Source organism: Anolis carolinensis, chromosome 2 (assembly GCF_035594765.1).
Source record: "Anolis carolinensis isolate JA03-04 chromosome 2, rAnoCar3.1.pri, whole genome shotgun sequence".
NCBI classification, from domain to species: Eukaryota; Metazoa; Chordata; class Lepidosauria; order Squamata; family Dactyloidae; genus Anolis; species Anolis carolinensis.
This window is the reverse complement of record NC_085842.1, coordinates 5,016,999-5,039,072: the sequence shown is the minus strand read 5'-3', so window position 1 is coordinate 5,039,072 and position 22,074 is coordinate 5,016,999. Positions and strand designations below refer to the sequence as shown.

At 44.6% G+C, this 22,074-nt stretch overlaps 1 protein-coding gene across 1 annotated transcript in view; it reads left to right on the top strand.

Annotated features, from left to right (window-relative positions):
* The window catches only part of LOC100554000 (deleted in malignant brain tumors 1 protein), a 53,113-nt gene extending 31,469 nt beyond the window's left edge, over positions 1 to 21,644 (top strand). Inside the window, exons 11-14 of the mRNA XM_062974300.1 lie at positions 3,518 to 3,868; positions 4,881 to 5,186; positions 16,357 to 16,662; positions 21,240 to 21,644. Of these exons, the coding sequence (XP_062830370.1) occupies positions 3,518 to 3,868; positions 4,881 to 5,186; positions 16,357 to 16,662; positions 21,240 to 21,583 (1,307 nt within the window). The 3' untranslated portion in view covers positions 21,584 to 21,644. The remainder of the gene's footprint in view (positions 1 to 3,517; positions 3,869 to 4,880; positions 5,187 to 16,356; positions 16,663 to 21,239) is intronic.
* The last annotated feature ends 430 nt before the right edge of the window (positions 21,645 to 22,074 follow it).

Below are 22,074 nucleotides of genomic sequence, written 5' to 3'. Positions count from 1 at the left end.
GTATTTTAACGTGGGGGCCACTCTTTTTCCCTCTGTGGGAAGCGTGCCGGCCAACGGTGGCCGGCCCTCAGTGAGCAGTATTTTAACGTGTGGGCCACTCTTTTTCCCTCTGTGGGAAGCGTGCCAGCCAACGGTGGCCGGCCCCCCTGGGCAGTATTTTAACGTGTGGGCCACTCTTTTTCCCTCTCTGGGAAGCGTGCTGGCCAACGGTGGCCGGCCTAGTATTTTAACGTGTGGGCCACTCTTTTTCCCTCTCTGGGAAGCGTGCCGGCCAACGGTGGCCGGCCTAGTGGACAGTATTTCAACGTATGGGCCTTGCCGCCTGTGGCTTTTCCTTTCTTTTCTTTTCTTTTGTTTTAGCTGCCTGTCGGCCTACGTGGTCGTGTTTCCCATGATGCGCCGCATCTCTCTTCTCTCGCAGCCGTCCCTCTGTACATATTGAGGCTATCCTTCCTTTGTTGCGGGCCACAATTTTTTCCCTCTCTGGGATGCTTGCCGGCCAACTGTGGCCGGCCCATTTTAACATATGGGCCTCTCCACCTGTGGCTTTTTCTTTCTTTTCTTTTCTTTTCTTTGGTTTTAGCTGCCTGTCAGCCTACGTGGTCGACATGTTTCCCACGATGCGCCGCATCTCTCTTGTCTCACGGCTGTTGTTCTTTACCCATTTTGCCATCAGACAATAAATCAAACCAACGTCGCAGAATTCTTACATTTCTTGGGAGGGGGAGGGGCTTGACCACTGGGGTATAATGGCCTCCAATATTGATGCCTGGGGAAAGTCATTGCGCATAGTGGCAGGCAGCAAAATGTGTCTCTTGGCCAATGTCCCCCAATGCCCTAAAATTTTGACAGATTTACGGGCACTGAAACAATGATACACAAGCAAGAACTTTCACAGTGATGGAACCCCTATTGAATGAACAGGAAATAACAATTCAAAAGCAGGAACAGATTTCTTGCAATTGGTAAAGTTTTTCTATATGAACTATAAAATTATGCAATAAATCTTAGGAAAGGGCAAACACTCTGCAATTTAGCAAACAAGCAGGGTGGATTGTGTTCTCCCACTGTACCAAATTTGATCAGTATAGCTGAAAAAATGAGAGCAGGAGAGCCCCCGACCCCCCCCCGGGGCTGTTTTTGGGCGACTGCGCATGCGCGTCCGCCATTAACGAATTAATTTTGAAGATAACGAATTTTCGTTAATTTCAAATTTTTTGGGGGGCAAAATTCGTAAATACCACCAAAAACGAAACGCTGCCCCCCTCTAGTTTTGAAACGAGTTTAGAATCAAATTTTTCATGGATCGATCAAGCCTAATATATATATATACACCCATTAATCTTATAAAAGCATTTTTCCCTGAAATATTTGTTAATCTCTGTTACAGATATATAGGCGTTTGCCCCCTGCAAGCCTTTGTAATCCCTATGTACCTCTATCTATCTATCTATCTATCTATCTATCCATTAATTTTTATATATCAATTTCCCCCCATGTGTTTGCAAGTCTTTGCAAATCCTGTATACATATAGATATCTAGAGATTTACATGTACTTGTATATCTGCATCGATGTGTATACATTATTTTATATATGAATTTTTGCCTCACATGTTTGCAAGTCTTTGCAAATTCTATACAGATACAATTATCTATATATAGAGAGATGTCTAGATAGATATATATGAATGTATATATAGGGATTGCAAATATTGCAGGAGGGAAATGCACATATGTAAAGAGAGGGTTTGTAAACATTTCAGGGGGGAATGCATATGTAAAATGAGTATAGAAAAAAGCCAGCTGAGAAATCCAGAGTCTGGTTTCTTTGAAAAACATTTTTCTAAAATTGAAGCTCAAAGGAAAAAGAGTGGGGATGCTTCTTGGAATTGATGGCTTCCCAGATTTGGTGAAATATTCTAGTTCTCTTTTAATTGCCATAGAAGCAAACATGTTCTCCCTGTGTGTTTCAATGAGAAGTACAACAGTGGTTGATACTTAACACATGATGCTTAACAAGAATACGTGGAGTGTCCTGATCTGGTAACTCTAGGTATAACTTTTCTTAATATTATTGCTGGCATGATTCCCTGTTACAACATTTACCCCTCAGTCTACAATATGCCAACACTTGTGTTTGATCCATGTACTGCTGTTGTATGTTTTTAGCAAAGGACACTACCATTTCTCCTGAATGTCCTTGTGTAAATTAAACAATTCTTGGCCTTCAGGGGAAACAAAAACCAGAGAGAAACTGGGAAGGGAAGAATTAACTTTGGCTTTTCCCCTTTCCAGGCTGGATCAGATTGGTCAACGGTTCAAGCCGCTGTTCTGGGACAGTCGAGGTGCTTCGCAATCAGCATTGGAAAGCCATCTGTGACAAAAACTGGGGTTCGTACGAAGACCATGTTGTTTGCAGGGAAATGGACTGTAAAGGGATCACATGGTACCCAATAGATGGATTTTGAAGTGGACACAGGATATCGTCTATACTCTTCTGTAGATGGACAGCAAATGACCTTTCTGAATGTGGCCTGACAGATTTCGATGAGGAAAGCTGTAGTCATGGAAGAGCTGCTGCTGTTATGTGTTCAGGTAATCATTGGTGAACTGGTTGGAAGGTGGACTAAGACGGCAGGGGGCCAGGGTTCAAACACCTGCTTGGTGACCTTGTGGAAGCAAAATTATTTAAGTCTCAAAGGAAAGAAATGGGCAATTTCCTCTGAACAAATGACACATAGAAAACGCCTGGTTGGTATTTGAGCCTTCCAGTCGCCTGTCAACGTATGGCCACCCAAAGAATTGTCAGAGTATTAGCAACACAGCAGTAGTTGGATGGAATCAGTGGAGCACAGAACGAAGAGACACCCAGAGACGTTGGTAAAACTATATACAAGTTTTACTGTAAGCAGTAATAATCAAGACAAACAGACTTGTAGACAAACACAGGACTTGACTCTACTCAGAACAGAACTGATGCAATCAGCAATGCACACACACTTGTGTCTGGACACTCCCTGGTTCCAGCCACACATCAAGGTCAACACAGCTTCTTAGTAATTAACTCTTTCCAGACTATAGTACACTCTGGATGATGCAATCAGTATGCAATACAGGCAAGACAGAAATTTCATTTAGACACTATCGATACACAAATCCCACATTAACAAGAATGTCATCAGTATTTCTTAGGCAAAGAGGACAATTTGTGTATTTTTTTTTCCTGTGAAATATATCTGGCAATTGTTGATGGTCTCCCATTCAAGTACTAACCAGGATGGACCCTGCTTAGCTTCAAAAAATTAGATCCATAAAAAACTTGAAGGTTCACAATAAGTAACCATAAGGGGTGGGATGGGGCAAAGCCATTCAGAGAAATGAGGATAGCAAGTGGGCCATGAAAGCCTTTGACAACACAATAAAGCTAACTGTTTCTCATTGTGGATTGCAGACTTGGGTAGTGTGGAGTTGAATTCCAACACCTATAAACAGGAAGGTATACAAGAGAAATCATGTAATTGGCTTTCAAATCAATGAAATCACCTTTGGTTCTTTCAAAACCAACAGGAACCAGATTGGTGAATGGCACAAACCGTTGCTCTGGGAGAGTTGAAATGTTCTTCAATGAGGCCTGGGGGACAGTGTGTGATAGCGGATGGGACCTGCGTGAAGCTCAAGTCGTGTGCAGAGAACTTGACTGTGGAGGAGCCCTGTCAGCCCCAGGAGGATCTCTCTTTGGGACTGGAAAGTATGGCAGATGGTCATATGAACCCAAATGTTTGGGTACAGAAGTTACCTTTCAGAAATGTATGTTTGATTCAAGACATTTTTGTAGATCGTTTGAAACAGCTGGTGTTGTGTGCTCAGGTAATTGTTGAAAATTAAAATAAGATTGATTATTCACTCCAGACTTTTACAATTTACAGCAGAAAAGTCTAAAATCAACCAGTCTTAAAAACTGGATATTCAAGGGAGAAATGCTTGTGCTAGGAAAGACTGAGAGCCCTTCCACACAGCCTTATAACCCAGAATATCAAGGCAGAACATCCCACAATATCTACTTTGAATTGGGGGTGCATCCAGACAGCACCTAAATGTGCAAACTCCTGGATTTTTACATGGGGCATCCAAACAACACCCCACATAAAAACTAATTAACTAACCCTGCTTTGTCCCAAATTAATTAGTTACCCCATTAGACCCAGGCCTTCCTGAAAAGCCCAGGTCTAATGGGGTATTGGGCCTGTTTGGACTGCCCCCTTGGAAGTTCTGGCCCTCTCGCATTTTCCAGTCTGAATTGCCCAGAATACCTGAGAGGGCTCTAACCCCCTCCCCAACCCCCTCCAAAAGACTTGAAAAATAAAATTATTTACCTGGCTGCCATTAAACTGCTGCTGGCCCTCTCCAGGCACGTAGAATTGATGAGCCAGGAGAAGGGGAGGGGTAGGAAAAATTGCTCCTGGTCCCACTTCTCCTGACATGTCATTTGTATGTCATCTAGACCCCGCCCCCAGGGAAAGTTCGGGTATTTGGGGCTGGTGTGTGGACTAATGTCTGTCCTGACCCGGGTTTTTTAAACCTGGGTTGCTGCGGACTTTTCCCCTTTGTGGAACTGCCCTGGGTACCCTATGTCCACACTGTCATATATTCCATTTCAAAGTAGATAATGTGGGATTTTATTCAGCTGTGTGGAAGGGGCATAAATATGATGCTTGCTTTAAAAATCCAAAAGCATAACAATGTCAAGCATTCATGTCAGTTGCTCTCAATTGAAGTATATCTAGTTTCAGTAAATATAGTCTAGTCAAGGCTAACAACAGTATGTTTGCCCATAACTTAATCACTATTAATCTGTTACTATATTTCATATTTTCAAAAGATCTCCGTTTAATGAATGGCACAAGTCCCTGCTCAGGGAGGGTCGAAGTCTTTCACAACGACACATGGGGGACCATTTGTGATGCTGGCTGGGATTTACAAGATGCCCAAGTGATCTGCAGGGAAAAGGGCTGTGGCAATGCCTCCAAAGCATCAGGTGGAGCACACCATGGCCAAGGATCTGGTCCCATTTGGCTGGAGAGCATCAACTGTACAGGAGAAGAAGCATCCCTGAAGGAGTGCCAGAAGGGAGGCTGGGGAGAGCACAGTTGCAGCCACAGCCAGGATGCCAGCGTGGAGTGTTCAGGTAAATATCTTTCACAAGTTTTACTTCCTGAAAACTGCATGGGGTTAATGTATCCTCAAAGCAGTTATTGTTAGGATGAGTCTTTATCTTCTATTTCCATGTGAATGGTCCAAATTATTGTTTTTGGAGGGTTGAAGTGTTTAGAACTATACATGGTGAATCATATACAATGAAAGTTGGAATCTGAACAATGCCCAAAGTTCTATTTAGGAATTTGATTGCAGCAAAGCTTTGGCATTCCCTGGGGGCTCACTTTGGTGGAGAATGGCTTCATTTGGTTATTTGATAGAGGATGTCAATGAAGAGAGACATTCTTCAGTAATAAATCCTTAGGAGCAGTTTCCCAGATGCAGACTCAAAGCAGGCACAAGGGGAGTGAAGGCTTAGGCATTAGAGTCAGTTTGTTACCAGCAAAAGCTGCCCGCACCTGCTTCTGATTTATAGCCCTGAATTTCCCCACAGCTGCTAGGGCAGTTCCCAATTACTTGGCTGCATTTCTGGCAGCTCTTCTAGCTGAACGACGTCTCTGCACTATTTCCTTTCACCTTTCCTGAAATGTGGGTACCGCCCCTCTGACTCATGAACACTTTCCTGCTCACCTTCCTCTTCTGAAGAAGAGGAATCCCTAACATCACTCCCCCTCCTAAAACACCCCCCCTGACCCAGAAGAGGACCAGGTTTCCCCGGGTAGTGCTGGTGAAACTGGATCACTAACTCTGGGGCATGAACATTGGAAGCGTCCTCCCAAGAGTGCTCCTCTGGCCCATACCCTTCCCAGTCCACCAAATATTGCAGGCGACACCGATGAATATGGAAGTCCAAAATATGACCCACAACAAATTCCTCCTCACCATCCACGATGACCGGCAGAGGTGGACGTACCACCCTTGTGTCTGGACAGACATGATGAGCTGGTACCAGGAGGGACCAATGAAACACTGGGTGCACTGGCAGGCTACGGGGTAAGTCCAACTGGTATACCACAGGGTTGATACGCACCAAAATAGTGTAGGGCCCAATGAATCTAGGTGCCAGCTTCCGGCAGAGTTGTCTTTGAGTGTGATGACTCATGGGCCATGTAGTCCCGTTCCTAGTACTATTGTGGCAGATGAAGAGGAAAACTTGGGTTTCCCACCGTTTCTGCCAGATTTGGAGCCCTTGCACCTGCAAGATGTTTGCCCACAAGAATTCAGACAAACAAGCCTTGAGCAGAAATCTCCCCCATTTTCTCGCCGGGATTATTATAATCAAGATAGAAGCGCTCGAGAGGCGACTCGCCGGAGCGCTAGGATAGCTGCCAGACAATTAGCTGATTAAGTCTGCTTCCCTTGGGAAACTTTAAGGAGTCATGCATCTGGACACAGTAGAGGTTTCGTTTCTTGTTCCCCAGAGAAAGTGTTCCTTGGCGGGAAAACAAGATCCTATTTAGGTGTTTGCCCGCAAAGGAATCCTTGCGGAGTCAATTTGTCAGCTGGAGGAGTGAGATCGTGTGTAGACTTCGTACTCCAGTTCCCTGCTTCCCGGATCAAGTTTTCAGCCTTGCCTCGTCCCGCGTTTACCACGGACCTTGTTTTTGCTCTTGTTGCCTTGTCTCAAGCCTTGTTCTAGCCAAGTATCAAGTTTGCCTTCCAGCCTAATTGCCAAGTTTCTATGGACTTAAGGACCTTGTCTTCTCCCCACACTTTGCTTGGCAAAGTGTGTGTTTCGGTTATTGGATTATAACTTTGGACCTTAATATCACATATTGGACATTATTTTCCTGGACTATATTTGACCTTTCCTTAAAGGTCTACTTCTGAACTATATTCTACACTTGTTTTTATTGACTTTATATATTTCCTTAATAAAGATATTAGATAGATTCTGGTCTCTGCGCATGGTTATTGGTGCTCTGCAGCCTGGGTCCTGACAGTTTGACTCCGCCACCCTAAGCACCAATTAACCTAAGACCAGAATGTCTACGGGAACCGGGGCGGAAGACCAACCGCTCAGCTACACCATTTCCAAGGAAGAATTCGACAGGATCCGTGATACTCTCCGAACACAGGAGGGTGAAATTCTGGGCTTGAAGGAACGTGGAGTGCGCCTCCCAGCCCTAGTGCTTCCAACCAAGTTTTCTGGAGAAGCCTCCAAGGTTCATGTTTTCCGTCGCCAGTGCCAGGCGTACATAGAAGCCCGCCAAGCTGAATTTCCCCACGAAGATGTCAAAGTGGCGTGGATTTATAGTCTTCTGGATGGGCCTGCGGCCAATTGGGCGACGGCGCTGTATGATGCAGGTTCCACGCACCTAAGCTCCGCGCAAGGGTTCTTAAACCACCTTAGGAGGACCTGGGGAATCGAGGACAACGAAGAGGCGGCCGGCCATAAACTCCGGCGACTCCTTCAAGGGGACAGGCCGTTGTCCCGGTACATAGCCGAGTTCCGGGTGCTGGCTCAGAACACCGGTTGGAACGATATCGCCCTCAGAGGGCAGTTCCGTGAGGGCCTTAACTTCGAGATGCAGGAAGAAATTTCTAAGGTGGATCCCCCAGAGACTCTTGAGAGACTCATTAATCATTGTCTACGAGCCGAAGTCCTACTTGCCAACAAAAAACAGTGGCTCCGAGGTCAGAGTGGAAGAGCCGGGGTGAGACCCCCCGCTACTACCAGTATTCAGCCACGACCAGTATGGAAATCTCCACCGCCAGCCCCAAACCCCATGGGAAGCGAGGAAGAACCGATGCAGTTGGGCAATGTGCGCCCCAGACTGGATGTTGCCGAAAAGGCCCACCGCCAACGTTTGAATTTGTGTTGGTACTGCGGGAATGGGGGCCACCTCGCCAGAGAATGTCCAGCCAAAAGGAAGCCCGCCGCCCGCCTGGCAGCGGCGTCTTCCGTGGAGCCGGAGTCGGCCGAGGCGGCTGGGGCCAAGCCGGCGGGGGAAGCCAGCGACCGGGCGTAGAGAGGCTCGCCAACCCGGTCAAAACCCCCACTCAAGAGCCGCAGACGGGGGTCCTATTTCTCCTAATGGTCACGTTGTGGTCAGCGAAAAAGGGACCCGTCATGATCCATGCCATGATAGACTCAGGAGCAACGAACAATTTCATTGATAGAGAGTATGCCGACTCTCTGGGATTACAATATCATGATTTCAAAAATGCCCGAGTGGTACAGGCTATAGATGGTCGTCCCCTAAAGACGGGTCCAGTGAGTCAGTGGACCGAGCCCTCCAGAATGTGGATAAGGGAACATATGGAAGAGATTTCCTTCTTCGTCACCGAGGTGCCCCACTTCCCTGTGATTTTGGGAATTCCATGGCTGACACTCCACAACCCAAACATCTCCTGGACCAACAGAGAACTACAATTTGCTTCAAAGTATTGCCAAAACCATTGCCTAGTAGCCAAAGTCTGCCATGCCACAGACGCAGAGCCCATCATCACCTTGCCCAAGAAATATTCAGACTTCTGGGGCGTTTTCAATGAAAAGGAAGCCGAGAAACTACCCCCACATAGACCCTATGACTGTGCCATTGACTTGGTGGAGGGGGCCCCGATCCCGCGAGGACACCTCTACTCCCTGACTGAACTAGAGCAAGAAGCTCTCAGGGAGTTCATAGAGTCAAATCTTCGCAAGGGATTCATCAAACCCTCTCAATCCCCAGCTGCTTCCCCGGTGATGTTTGTGAAAAAGAAGTCAGGGGACCTACGCTTGGTTGTGGACTATAGAGCATTGAATAATATCACGAAGCAGAACCGCTATCCCCTGCCTTTGATCTCGGACCTATTAGACCGGCTTCGAGGGGCCAAGGTTTACACCAAGCTGGATCTTCGGGGGGCTTACAATCTAGTTCACATCAGGGAGGGGGACGAGTGGAAAACTGCCTTCCAGACCAAATTCGGATTATTCGAGTCCCTAGTCATGAATTACGGTTTATGTGGAGCTCCCGCAACGTTCCAGCACTTTGTCAATGATATCTTTCAGGACTATCTAGATCGGTTCTTGATCATCTACTTGGACGATTTTTTGGTGTTTTCTAGATCACAATCAGAACATGAGAAACACGTCAGAATGGTGTTACAACGTTTGCGGGATCATGGACTATATGCCAAGTTGGAAAAATGCGCCTTTGATCTTGAAGAGGTTGATTTCCTGGGATACCGTGTCTCGCCACAAGGGCTCTCCATGGACCCGGCAAAGGTTTCAGCAGTATTGGAATGGCGGGCGCCAACTAACAAGAAAGAGGTGCAACGGTTCTTGGGATTCGCGAACTACCGCAAGTTCATTCCAGACTTTGCCCGCTGGTCTGACCCAATCACCAGCTGCATCCGTGGAAAACAGCCTTTCCGCTGGACGGAGCAAGCAGAGAAAGGGTTCCAGCAATTAAAGAAATTATTCACGTCCCAGCCAATTCTACAGCACCCTGAACCTAAAACCCCTTTTGTTGTGCAGGCTGACACCTCCGATGTGGCAATAGGGGCTGTACTCTTGCAACCAGTGGGAGAACATCTTCACCCTTGTGCTTTTTACTCCCGTCAACTAACAGCCCCAGAGAGAAATTACACTATTTGGGAGAAGGAACTTTTGGCCATAAAGGCAGCCTTTGAAAATTGGAGACATTGGCTAGAAGGGGCCAAATTTCCCATTGAGGTCCATACTGACCATCGTAATTTAGAGCATTTAAGAACTGTCCGCAAATTAAATCAGAGACAGCAGCGCTGGGCTTTATTCTTTGAGCGTTTTGACTTCCAGATCCATTATGTAACCCCAGCTCAGACCAAGCAAGCAGATGCTCTATCACGGAAACCAGAGTATGCTGCAGGGCGCAGAGAGACCTTTGAATCCCAATTGCTGCAACCCGAGAACTTTGCCACGCTCACAGTGGGAAACACCAAATCCACTCCAATTGAATCAACTCCCTCTACTCCAGGGCCCCTTTGTGCTCAAGAAATTAGAGCCAGTCAACAGGCGGATGCCTGGGCTCAAGATCAAATTTGCCAAGGACTACGTTTCCCTTTCTCACTTAAGGATGGATTACTATGCTACAGAAATCATGTCTACATCCCTCCAGGACCAGGCAGAGAAAAGGCTCTTCGCCTGTGTCATGACTGCAAGCCAGCAGGGCATTTTGGACTATTTAAAACCATGCATTTGATCCTAAGAGATTTCTGGTGGCCCAAGATCCGCAAGGATGTGGAAAAATATGTCAATTCCTGCCCAGTATGCCAGCGCTCCAAGACAAGAAGGGAGAAGCCCTCAGGGCTACTGCATCCCCTTCCTACTCCAACTCGTCCATGGGAGATAATTTCTGCGGATTTTATCACTGATCTATCACCTTCCCTTGGATTCACCACGATCCTAGTGGTGGTGGACCTTTTTACCAAGTTGGCCCATTTCATTCCCTGCGATGGCCTTCCCACGGCCAAGGAGACTGCAGATTTATTTCTTCAACATGTTTTCAGATTACATGGATTGCCTAAGAGTTTAGTCACAGACCGTGGATCTCAATTCACCTCTCGTTTCTGTAAGGCACTACAAAAACTATTGGGCATAGACTCTCGTTTATCTTCGGCTCACCATCCCCAAACAGATGGGCAAACTGAGCGCACCAATGCCACTTTGGAACAATACCTTCGCTGTTATGTAAACTACCAACAGGACAATTGGGCTTCCCTGTTACCTCTGTCAGAGTTTGCCTACAACAATGGTGTTCAGGCTTCAACTAAGGAAACCCCGTTCTTTGCAAACTATGGCTTCCATCCACGTTTCTTTCCTCCTGTCATTGAAACCTCAGAAGTCCCCGCAGCAGAGGATTGGCTGCAAGAACTCACAGCGGTGCAACAACTATTGCTCCAGCAACTGGACCAAGCCAAGGAGGACTATAAACGCCACGCTGACAGTCATCGCCAGCCGGGCCCCGAAATCAAGGTAGGAGATCGGGTTCTTCTGTCCACTCGCTTCTTGCCCTCCCACCGTCCCTGCCGGAAGCTAGATGCCCGTTTCATTGGTCCCTATCCAGTGGTGGCGCAACTTAACCCAGTGACTTTCAAACTCCAACTTCCGCGCTCTATGCGCATTCATCCAGTGTTTCATCGCTCCCTGCTCCTTCCGGCGGATGGTGTGCGCCCTGATGCAGACCGGCCGGCCCCCACTCCTGTTTTGGTGGATGGGGAGGAGGAATTCGAGGTTCAGGACATTTTGGATTCTCGTTTTCATTGCCGCCGCCTTCAGTATCTCATTGACTGGGTGGGTTTTGGCCCCGAAGAACGCTCTTGGGAAGACGCTTCCACAGTCCATGCCCCCGATTTAGTCCGCCGCTTCCATCAGGCCTACCCTGCCAAGCCGCGGCCCCGCACCTCGGGAAGAGGGCCCATTTTTGAGGGGGGCCTTGAGGGCGGGGATAGTGTGATGACTCATGGGCCATGTAGTCCCGTTCCTAGTACTATTGTGGCAGATGAAGAGGAAAACTTGGGTTTCCCACCGTTTCTGCCAGATTTGGAGCCCTTGCACCTGCAAGATGTTTGCCCACAAGAAGTCAGACAAACAAGCCTTGAGCAGAAATCTCCCCCATTTTCTCGCCGGGATTATTATAATCAAGATAGAAGCGCTCGAGAGGCGACTCGCTGGAGCGCTAGGATAGCTGCCAGACAATTAGCTGATTAAGTCTGCTTCCCTTGGGAAACTTTAAGGAGTCATGCATCTGGACACAGTAGAGGTTTCGTTTCTTGTTCCCCAGAGAAAGTGTTCCTTGGCGGGAAAACAAGATCCTATTTAGGTGTTTGCCCGCAAAGGAATCCTTGCGGAGTCAATTTGTCAGCTGGAGGAGTGAGATCGTGTGTAGACTTCGTACTCCAGTTCCCTGCTTCCCGGATCAAGTTTTCAGCCTTGCCTCGTCCCGCGTTTACCACGGACCTTGTTTTTGCTCTTGTTGCCTTGTCTCAAGCCTTGTTCTAGCCAAGTATCAAGTTTGCCTTCCAGCCTAATTGCCAAGTTTCTATGGACTTAAGGACCTTGTCTTCTCCCCACACTTTGCTTGGCAAAGTGTGTGTTTCGGTTATTGGATTATAACTTTGGACCTTAATATCACATATTGGACATTATTTTCCTGGACTATATTTGACCTTTCCTTAAAGGTCTACTTCTGAACTATATTCTACACTTGTTTTTATTGACTTTATATATTTCCTTAATAAAGATATTAGATAGATTCTGGTCTCTGCGCATGGTTATTGGTGCTCTGCAGCCTGGGTCCTGACATTGAGCTACGTGTTGTGTGGAAAGCCACATCCGATCTCCCACTTTCAAGTCTGGCCCTGGTTGTCTCTTGGCATCCACTGTGGTCTTATAATCCTGCTTTGTATTATCCAACTGCTGTCGAAGGAGATCCTGCACAGCCGTCAACTCCTGCAGCCACTGGTCCACAGCAGGCACTGCCAAGGAAGAGCCCACCGCTGGGAATGCCCGAGGGTGGTAACCCAGGTTGGCAAAGAAGGGCATCTGCTGAATGGAGTCATGGAGCAAATTATTGTAAGCAAACTCTGCCAACAAAAGCAGGGCTACGCAATTATCCTGTTGGTAGTTGCTATAACAATGGAGGTACTGTTCAAGGGTGGCGTTGGTCCACTCAGTCTGACCGTCTGGATAAAGATGGCATACAAACGGTACATGACACCACAGAAATTGGGAAAATATTATAAAAACATAGTGTTGGAAATGTGGAGAGAAAGAAGGAACCCTGTACCATATGTGGTGGTCATGTTAAAAATCAAATATCTTTTGGGGGGAAAATCCAGGATAAGATGCAGAAAATGTTACAAATGAAGATCCCATTGAGATCAGAAACGTTTCTATTAGGAATGATCGATCAAAAACTAAATAAAAATAAGGACAAACTTCTCTTTTTATTAACTATATCAGCACGAATATTTTATGCAAGGCTATGGAAAAAGAAGGAAATACCCAAAGAAGAAGAGTGGCTAATAAAAATTTTAGAAATAAGAAATATAGAACCCAATGAAAGAGACAGATTGGGACCAAATCACAGAGTATCTTAAACAAGATTATAAGAAGACAAAGACATGTGGAAGAACAGAATATATATCTGAACAGAGGGGAATGGAAGAAGGGAAGATGAAGAAGTGAAAGGCAGAAACGTCATGGAAGATGACCGGAAGCCAAGATTCTACCTTTTTTTTTCTCTTTCCCTTTCTTTTCTGTTTTTCATTTTCTTTTTTTCTTTTTTTCTCTTCTATGAGGATTTTATCATATATGGAAAATAGAACACTCTGAAAATATTGAGAAACATTGGAATAAGCTGTAGACTTCTGTCATCACAACCTGAGAAAAAATCCCATTGAATACAAAACTAAGAAACATCAAAACTGGTTTGACAAAAATGACAAAGAGATCCAACAGTTAATTCATAAGAAAAGAAAAGCCTACCAAACATGGCAGAGACATCAACTGTGCTGTTAAGAAAAATACTTATACTAGTTCAAAAGTTGAAATCCAAAGAAGGGCAAGAGAACTCAAGAACATCTGGTGGACAAAAAAGGCTGAAGAAATACAACATTTGCAGATACCCATGACGCACAGGGATTTTTAAAGCCACAAATGTCATCTACGGACCAAGAAATCATGGCATACACCCTCTACATTCATCAGATGGAACCAAACTTCTGAAGGACCAAAAAAAAAATCCATTGCACTATGTTGGAAAGAGCTCTACCACAATCTTCTGAATTGCAGTTCCAATGTGGCCAAAGAGGTTCTCTCACAAGTCTTGCAACAACAAACCAGGGATGAGCTTGCAGCACTGTTTGGAGGAATTCAGCAATTTCATCAGCCAACAAAAAAAAATAACAAATCCAGTGGACCTGATAGGATCCCTGCTGAAATCTTTAAAGAGGATGGATCTGAGCAGCTCCAACAACTCCACCATCTCATTGAAAAAGTCTGGGTGAACAAGAAAGTCCCAGAAGACTTCAAAAATGCCACCACCATTATCCTTTTTCAAAAAAAAGGAAAAAGAACAAACAGTGGAAACTATTGAGGTATCTCCCTTCTAACCTCAGCTGGGAAAATCCTCTCAAGAATCCTTTCAAATCGCCTTCTACCTGTCTCAGAACACACTCTCCAAGAATCCTAGAATGGCTTCCACCCCTCCAAAGGAACAATGGACATGATCATTCCACAACAGCTTCAAGAAAAGTGCAGGGAACAAAACCAACCAATTCACTGACTTTGCAAAGGCATTTAACACAGTGAATCACAGTGCTCTCTGGACCATCCTCCAAACAATTGGGCGCCCTGACAAATTTGTGAACATCCTCCACAATGACATGATGTTAACAGTCTTGGACAGCAATGGCTCTCAAAATGACCCATTTGAGGTGGAATCATGTGTCAAACAGGGATATGTCATTGTCCCAACCTTATTTTCCATCTTCGTTGCTAAAATACTTCATCTTGTTGATGGGAAACTTCCCACTGAAGTGGAAATCATCTATTGGATAGATGGCAAGCTAGTTAACCTAAACAGATTGAAAGCCAAAACTGAGGTCACCATAACATCTGTTATATAACTCCAATATGGTGATGACAACGTAGTCTGTGCACACTCAGAAGAAGACCTACAAGCCACTCAAAACATCTTCACAGAAGCATACGAGAAGCTCAGTCTCTCATTAAACATCAAAAACAACCCAAAGTCTCTACCAGGAGGCACCAGCCAATCACTATGCAATTGTGAGAAATACAGCTTAATGATGAAACGTTGGAAAATGCTGCCCATTTCCACTACCTTGGCAGCCATCTCTCCAAAAAAGTCAACATTGACACTGAAATACAACACCGCCTGAGCTCTGCGAGTGCAGCATTCTTTTGAATGAAACAGAGAGTGTTTGAGGATCAAGACTGCCATATATTCCCACATTCTTAAAAGAGAGTGTAGATGCTAAACTGCCTACTGGGCGATACCACACTCTTGTACAATGAGGCCATATGAATTACTTGCCACCATTCATTGATTTCAAACTTCATGACTAGTGATTCCATGGGGAGACTATTGTTGATGGGAAGATCCCCATGGCACATGCACACAGTAAAAGGCACATAAAATGAGAAGGGAAGAAACTGAGAGTTTTAAAAAGAGGCTGTCATTCTAGGCAAGAAACTGGCATTGGCAAAGAAAGGTAGCTCTGACTTCTCCTTGATGCTGATCTTCCCATTAATTCTTTCTGCCTAGCTTTTCCTCAACTGTGTTTATCAGTCCAACTCTTATCCAGCTGGAGTTGATTTTAAAATTTGTTAACTATAATGATGGCCAGCTGATTTTCCAGGTGTGATTCTATAATAGTTGAGCTCTTTATCGCAACAAGGTTGGAAGATCAGCTGGTTGTCACAGCTTTTTTTTTTCCATGTCAGGAGCAACTTGAGAAACTGCAAGTCACTTCTGGTGTGAGAGAATTGGCCATCTGTAAGGACATTGCCCAGGGGACGTCTAGATGTTTAATGTTTTACCATCATGTGGGAGGCTCCTCTCATGTCCCCACATGAGGAGCTGGAGCTGGAGCTGACAGAGGGAGCTCACCCACTCTACCCGGATTTGAACTGTTGATCAGCAGTCCTGATGACACAAGGGTTTAACTCATTGTGCCACAGTAAAAAAGGAAAAGAAAAGAAAAGAAGCCCCAGCTCAATAGTGCTGAACTAACCAAGATAAATGAAACTTCAGTCTCCCACTAAAGAGATGGAGTGGGGAAACCTTGCCTATTTGAAATAGAATGGAAAGGAAATAGAAGGAAGGAGGGATTTCTCTGCTATCCCCAATTTATAAAATTCACCTTCACGCCAAGCTGTAACTCAATTTCCTCAGCTCACGTTCCACCATTCACAGAATTATAGAAATTAGAGGAAGGACTTCACAAATTCAAATGTGGACAATTGGTTATGAATTTGAGGGAAGGGACGCCTTGTAGGTGAAGTCAATGACAACTAATGAGTCTTACTAAGAGATAGGTAACCTGCACAGCAAAGCCTTGTTTCTGTATTGATTCCACAATAGTCAGTTAGTCTCTTACTTGTGCACACTCACTATGAATGGCCCCATGACTTGGAAGATCTGATGCAGAAAATAAGGAACTGTACTACAGATCAATAAAAGATTTTTTCCTTCTTCCCAAATCACTAGAAACCAGATTGGTGAATGGTCCAAACCGTTGCTCCGGGAGAGTCGAAGTGCTCCGCAATGGGGTCTGGGGAACAGTGTGTGATGACGGATGGGACCTGAGTGATGCTCAAGTCGTGTGTAGAGAACTCAGCTGTGGAGGAGCTGTGTCAGCCCCTGAAGGAGCCCACTTTGGAAAAGGAAATGATCCCATCTTGATAAATGAAGTCCAGTGCCGTGGGACAGAGGTTTCCCTGTACAACTGCATTTACAAAATGCACAGATTTCATGAGTGTCGTCATGAAGAAGATGCTGGTGTTGTGTGCTCAGGTAAGTGATGCAAACTAAAGACAGGTTGATAATTCACCAGATTCCCACAGTTCCCTCAAAAGAGTCAGAAACTGGGGAAGAAATTCTGGTGAAATGTTCAAGTGCTGGGGTGGGTTGCGAACGCTGCTTCCTTATAATAAACTAGCTTTGCCCGGCCACATGTTGTTGTGGCTTATGGGAATCCTTTGTTGGCCAGGTGGAATAGCAGTGAATAGCCTTGCAGTCTCAAAGCCTGGCCGTTTTCTGGAGTAGCTGGAGCTTTTTGTTGTATGACCGCAGAGGCATGGATGAGGGGTTGTGCTGCCAAGTTTAGTGTTTCTGGGATGTGTAGTTTTGTTGTTTTGTCCTAGGCTGAAATTTCATTACCCTTTTATATATATACTAGCTGTGCCCGGCCACGTGTTTCTGTGGCGAAGTCTGGTGTTATGGGAAATAAAGTATTGAGTTATTGGTGGTAGTTAAGGCAAAGGGTAAAGGTCTTCCCCTGACATTAAGTCCATTATAAATGGGTTATATAGCTGTGTGGAAGGGCCTTGAGTCTACACTGCCATATAATCCAGTTCAAATCAGATAATCTGTATTTTATAGGCAGTGTAGAAGAGGCCTGAGTGAGGCCTAACTCTGCCTGTCCCTTGGGCTGAGTGGGTTGCTAGGAGACCAAGTGGGCGGAGCTTAGCCTTCTAACTGGCAGCAATTGGATAAAAACAATTCTTCCTCTCCCTCTAATTAGGACTTTATTTTTCTTTTCTTTTTGTTGTATGAACGTAGAGGCATGGATGAGGGGTTGTGCTGCCAAGTTTAGTGTTTCTGGGATGTGTAGTTTTGTTGTTTTGTCCTAGGCAAAAATTTCATTACCCTTTTATATATATAGATGTAAGGCAGTAAAGGTGACAATGAGTTCCTACTTTATATTCCATTCTCCCAAATCTCCACTGATGTTATAAATGCCAAGTCCTCCTAAGCATTATTTCTATAATTTACTATTAGTCTCCAAAGGGTTATAATTAAGGGGAAAATACTGTTTCTACACTAATATCAATCAAAATCAAAATATTTCTAGGAACCAAAAAATAAAAAAAAGCAACACTTTCTTTTTATTTCCTGGTTCCTAGAAATATTTTATGATCAACATCTACAATAAGATCAACATATCAGAAGCTGCATTCCATATCGGCTCCCACAGTGTTACCACTGAACACACTGCACTATACAACTGTAGCCGGCAAAGGAGCTCTGTGGTGCTGATGAATGGGGCACTGAATGATGGCACATCCATCCGCCACTTGCCAGAAAACAGTGATACAATTAGGAATTGTGACCACAGGGTCTCTCTTTCTGCTTCTCACACTGTGGCTATGTGGTTGAAGGAACTGGAGGCATAATCCTTAAGTGTTCCCCTCTCCAACATTTTAGATACACTTTGACTGATGTGGCTGCCTGGCATTTAAGGTGGAGCTTCTGGGGTCAGATTGGCAGGTACACCTAACCTACACCTCTCTTTGCAAGAACATGGCTCATTATTTAAAAGTTATGTTTATAGTAGGAAAACATTTTAAGACACTTTATGAATCTGCATTTATTTCTTCGTTGGTGAATCCAAATAAATGTGATATATGTGCATGACTCAGACGTCTGTGGCGCAGACGGGAGAGCAAAGCCAGTGCAATTAACTGCAATGGATCACTGACCAGGAGGTCATAAGTTCGAGGCCCGCTCGGAGCTATGTTGTTGTTTGTCTTTGTCCTGTGTTAAAAGGCATTGAATGTTTGCCTAATATGTGTAATGTGATCCGCCCTGAGTCCCCTTCAGGGTGAGAAGGGCGGAATATAAATGCTGTAAATAAATAAATAAATAAATAAATAAATAAATAAAATATTAAATACTAGCTTATGTTCCCGTCACTGGCAGCAGATGCATTCTCTAATGTTGTTTATTAGAAATCATCATTGTTAGCTTTATGGTTTTATGAATGGCCCCATTAGAAAATGTATACCCATATAATCGGAGCGGAATGAGCACCCGCTGGTAGCCCCAGCTTCTGCCAACCTAGCAGTTCAAAAACATGTAAATGTGAGTAGATCAATACATACTGCTCTGGCAGGAAGGTAACGGCGCTCCATGCAGTCATGTCGGCCACATGACCTTGGAGGTGTCTACGGACAACACTGGCTCTTTGGCTTAGAGATGGAGATGAGCACCAACCCCCAGAGTCGGACACGACTGGACTTAACGTCAGGGGAAACCTTTACCTATAATTGGACTTGTTAAAAATTGTATATGTAACAGGTTTAAATTTCCATTAGCCCAAAACCTTCTTTGGCCACAACTCCCATAAGAACAAGAACTGGCTGGCAGCAAATCCCACCAGAATCACATCTGGCCAGGTGGAATTCCCATCATCCCCAGATCTGGGTGGATGCAACTCCCATCAAACCCAGATCTTTCTTTCTGGAAATCCCATCTGTCAGATCTGGTTGGGTTAGAACTGGCATTGACACAGTTCTCTGGATTTGGATGGACTCCAGCTTCCATCATCCTCTTTCTTCCCTCCCCCACCCCAAATCCTACCATTATTATAAATGGAATAACAAAGGGTCTTTGTACCACGTTTGTTCTAGATGCACTGTGGCCGGATACACATGGGTCTCCAGATGTGGATGGACTACAACTTCAATCATCCTTTATCAGCCCCCTTAAACCCAACTAGTGTTTTAATCTGGTCATGATGAGAATGTGTACCAAGATTAGTTCAGATCTATTATGGGTGCTTGGGATTAACATGGCACTCCATATGTGGATGGACCATAATTCTCATCATCATCTCTCATTGTCCTCCAATCCAACAAGTACTTTAAGTTGGTCATAATAAGCATGTTCCAGGTTTGGTTGAGAGCAGACCTCAGTTATTTATTTATTTATTTATTTATTTATTTATTTACAGTATTTATATTCCGCCCTTCTCACCCCGAAGGGGACTCAGGGCGGATTACAATGAACACATATATGGCAAACATTCAATGCCAACAGACAAACAACATTCAGTTTTTAGACAGACACAGAGGCATTTTTAACATCTTTCCAGCTTCACGATTCCGGCCACAGGGGGAGCTGTTACTTCACCGTCCAGAAGTGGCTGTACTTCCTCATTCTTTTCCTCGTGAGCAGTTTTATGGTGTTGTAGATTAGTTAAATTAGCCTCCCGCATAAAGCGTACCTAAATTTTCCCTACTTGACAGATGCAACTGTCTTTCGGGGCTGCTAGGTCAACAGCAAGCCGGGGCTATATATATATTTTTTAATGGTCGGAGGCTTAACCCGACCCGGGCTTCGAACTCATGACCTCTCGGTCAGTAGTGATTTATAGCAGCTGGTTACTAGCCAGCTGCGCCACAGCCCGGCCCCAGTTCCAATGATTCTATTGGGTACAAAAAGAAACATGGAGCTAAGTTAGATTGGCAATGTCTGGGTATCCTCATACTAAATCCTTCTATTTTACCAGTTTGATTCAAAGTCATCACCATGACTGGCATCCTGCTGGTTATTCCTTGCTAAAGTAGGTCCATTCAATGGTTGAATGATGAATCAACATATAGGTAAAATCAATGGATTCAGTGTTTATGGTCTAATGCAGGGATCCCCAAACTAAGGCCTGGGGGCCGGATGCGGCCCATCGAAGCCACTTATCCGGCCCCCACGGCACAAGGGCAGAAGGGGGTTGGACTAGATGGCCCAAGGGGTCTCTTCCAAACATCATCATCATCATCATCATCATCATCATCATTATTATTAACATTGAGGCTGGGTGGCCATCTGTCAGGGGTGCTTTGCTTGTGCTTTCAGTGCACAAAGGAAGAAGGGGATTGGACTCAATGGCCCAAGGGGTCTCTTCCAACCCTCTATTATTATTATTATTATTATTATTATTATTATTATTATTAACATTGAGACCGGGAGGCCATCTGTCAGGGGTGCTTTGCTTGTGCTTTCAGTGCACAAAGGAAGAAGGGGATTGGACTCAATGGCCCAAGGGGTCTCTTCCAACCCTCTATTATTATTATTATTATTATTATTATTATTATTATTATTATTATTAACATTGAGACCGGGAGGCCATCTGTCAGGGGTGCTTTGCTTGTGCTTTTGGTGCACAAAGGCAGAAGGGGGTTGGACTCAATGGCTCAAGGGTCTATTATTATTATTATTATTATTATTATTATTATTATTATTATTATTATTATTATTGACATTGAGGCTGGGAGGCCATCTGTCAGGGGTGCTTTGCTTGTGCTTTTGGTGCACAAAGGCAGAAGGGGGTTGGACTCAATGGCCCAAGGGTCTCTTCCAACCCTCTTTATTATTATTATTATTATTATTATTATTATTATTATTATTATTATTATTATTGCTCGGTGGCCAACTATAGTCCGGCCCTCCAATGGTCCAAAGGATCGTGAACCGGCCCCCTGTTTAAAAAGTTTGGGGACCCCTGGTCTAATGAATTCTAGCAACAAAACTTTTGTTTATAACTCTATCATCACCACTCATCTTTTACTACATTTCTCTCTTTTCTCTTAAAGATCTCCGTTTAATGAATGGCACAAGTCCCTGCTCAGGGAGGGTTGAGGTCTTTCACAATGACACATGGGGGACCATTTGTGATGCTGGCTGGGATTTACAAGATGCCCAAGTGGTCTGCAGCCAGCTGGGCTGTGGAAAGGCCTCCAAAGCATTGGGCGGAGCACACTATGGCCAAGGATCTGGTCCCATTTGGCTGGAGAACATCAACTGTACAGGAGACGAATCATCCCTGAAGGAGTGCCAGAAGGGAATCTGGGGAGAGCACAGTTGCAGCCACAGCCAGGATGCCAGCGTGGAGTGTTCAGGTACATGCCTTCCACAAGTTTTATTTCCTGGAACCTAGATTAGGATAATGTCTCCCCAAAATGATCATGGTCAGGATAAGAGTCTCTCTCTTCTAGAACTATTAGGTGTTCTGAAAAAAAATGTTTTGAGTGCCATCTAGATGGTTTGATTCCTCTGGGCCTAAAACAATATATCAAAAATATTGTAACCTACCATTAATGTCAGATATATTCAATAGCTTTTCCTAAACTTTGTTATTAGCATTATTTTCACAAAGAAGAAAGGATCCTCCCAAACCCCATTCCAGTTATTACGTTCCTTGTCAACCAGCTGCAAAATCTTTACACCTTAAAAATGCAACAAGAATGGTATCGAGAGAGAAAAACTTAAATGTGTAATCTTTCTTACAGATTCAAATGTATATATTCATAAGACAGTATGACTTTCTTACTGAGTATTTTCTTTACAGTCCCAATTGGGTACTATTTTATTATGTAACACATAAAGCAAAACATACATAAATCCCAAATGGAAAGCAGTCCAAGAATA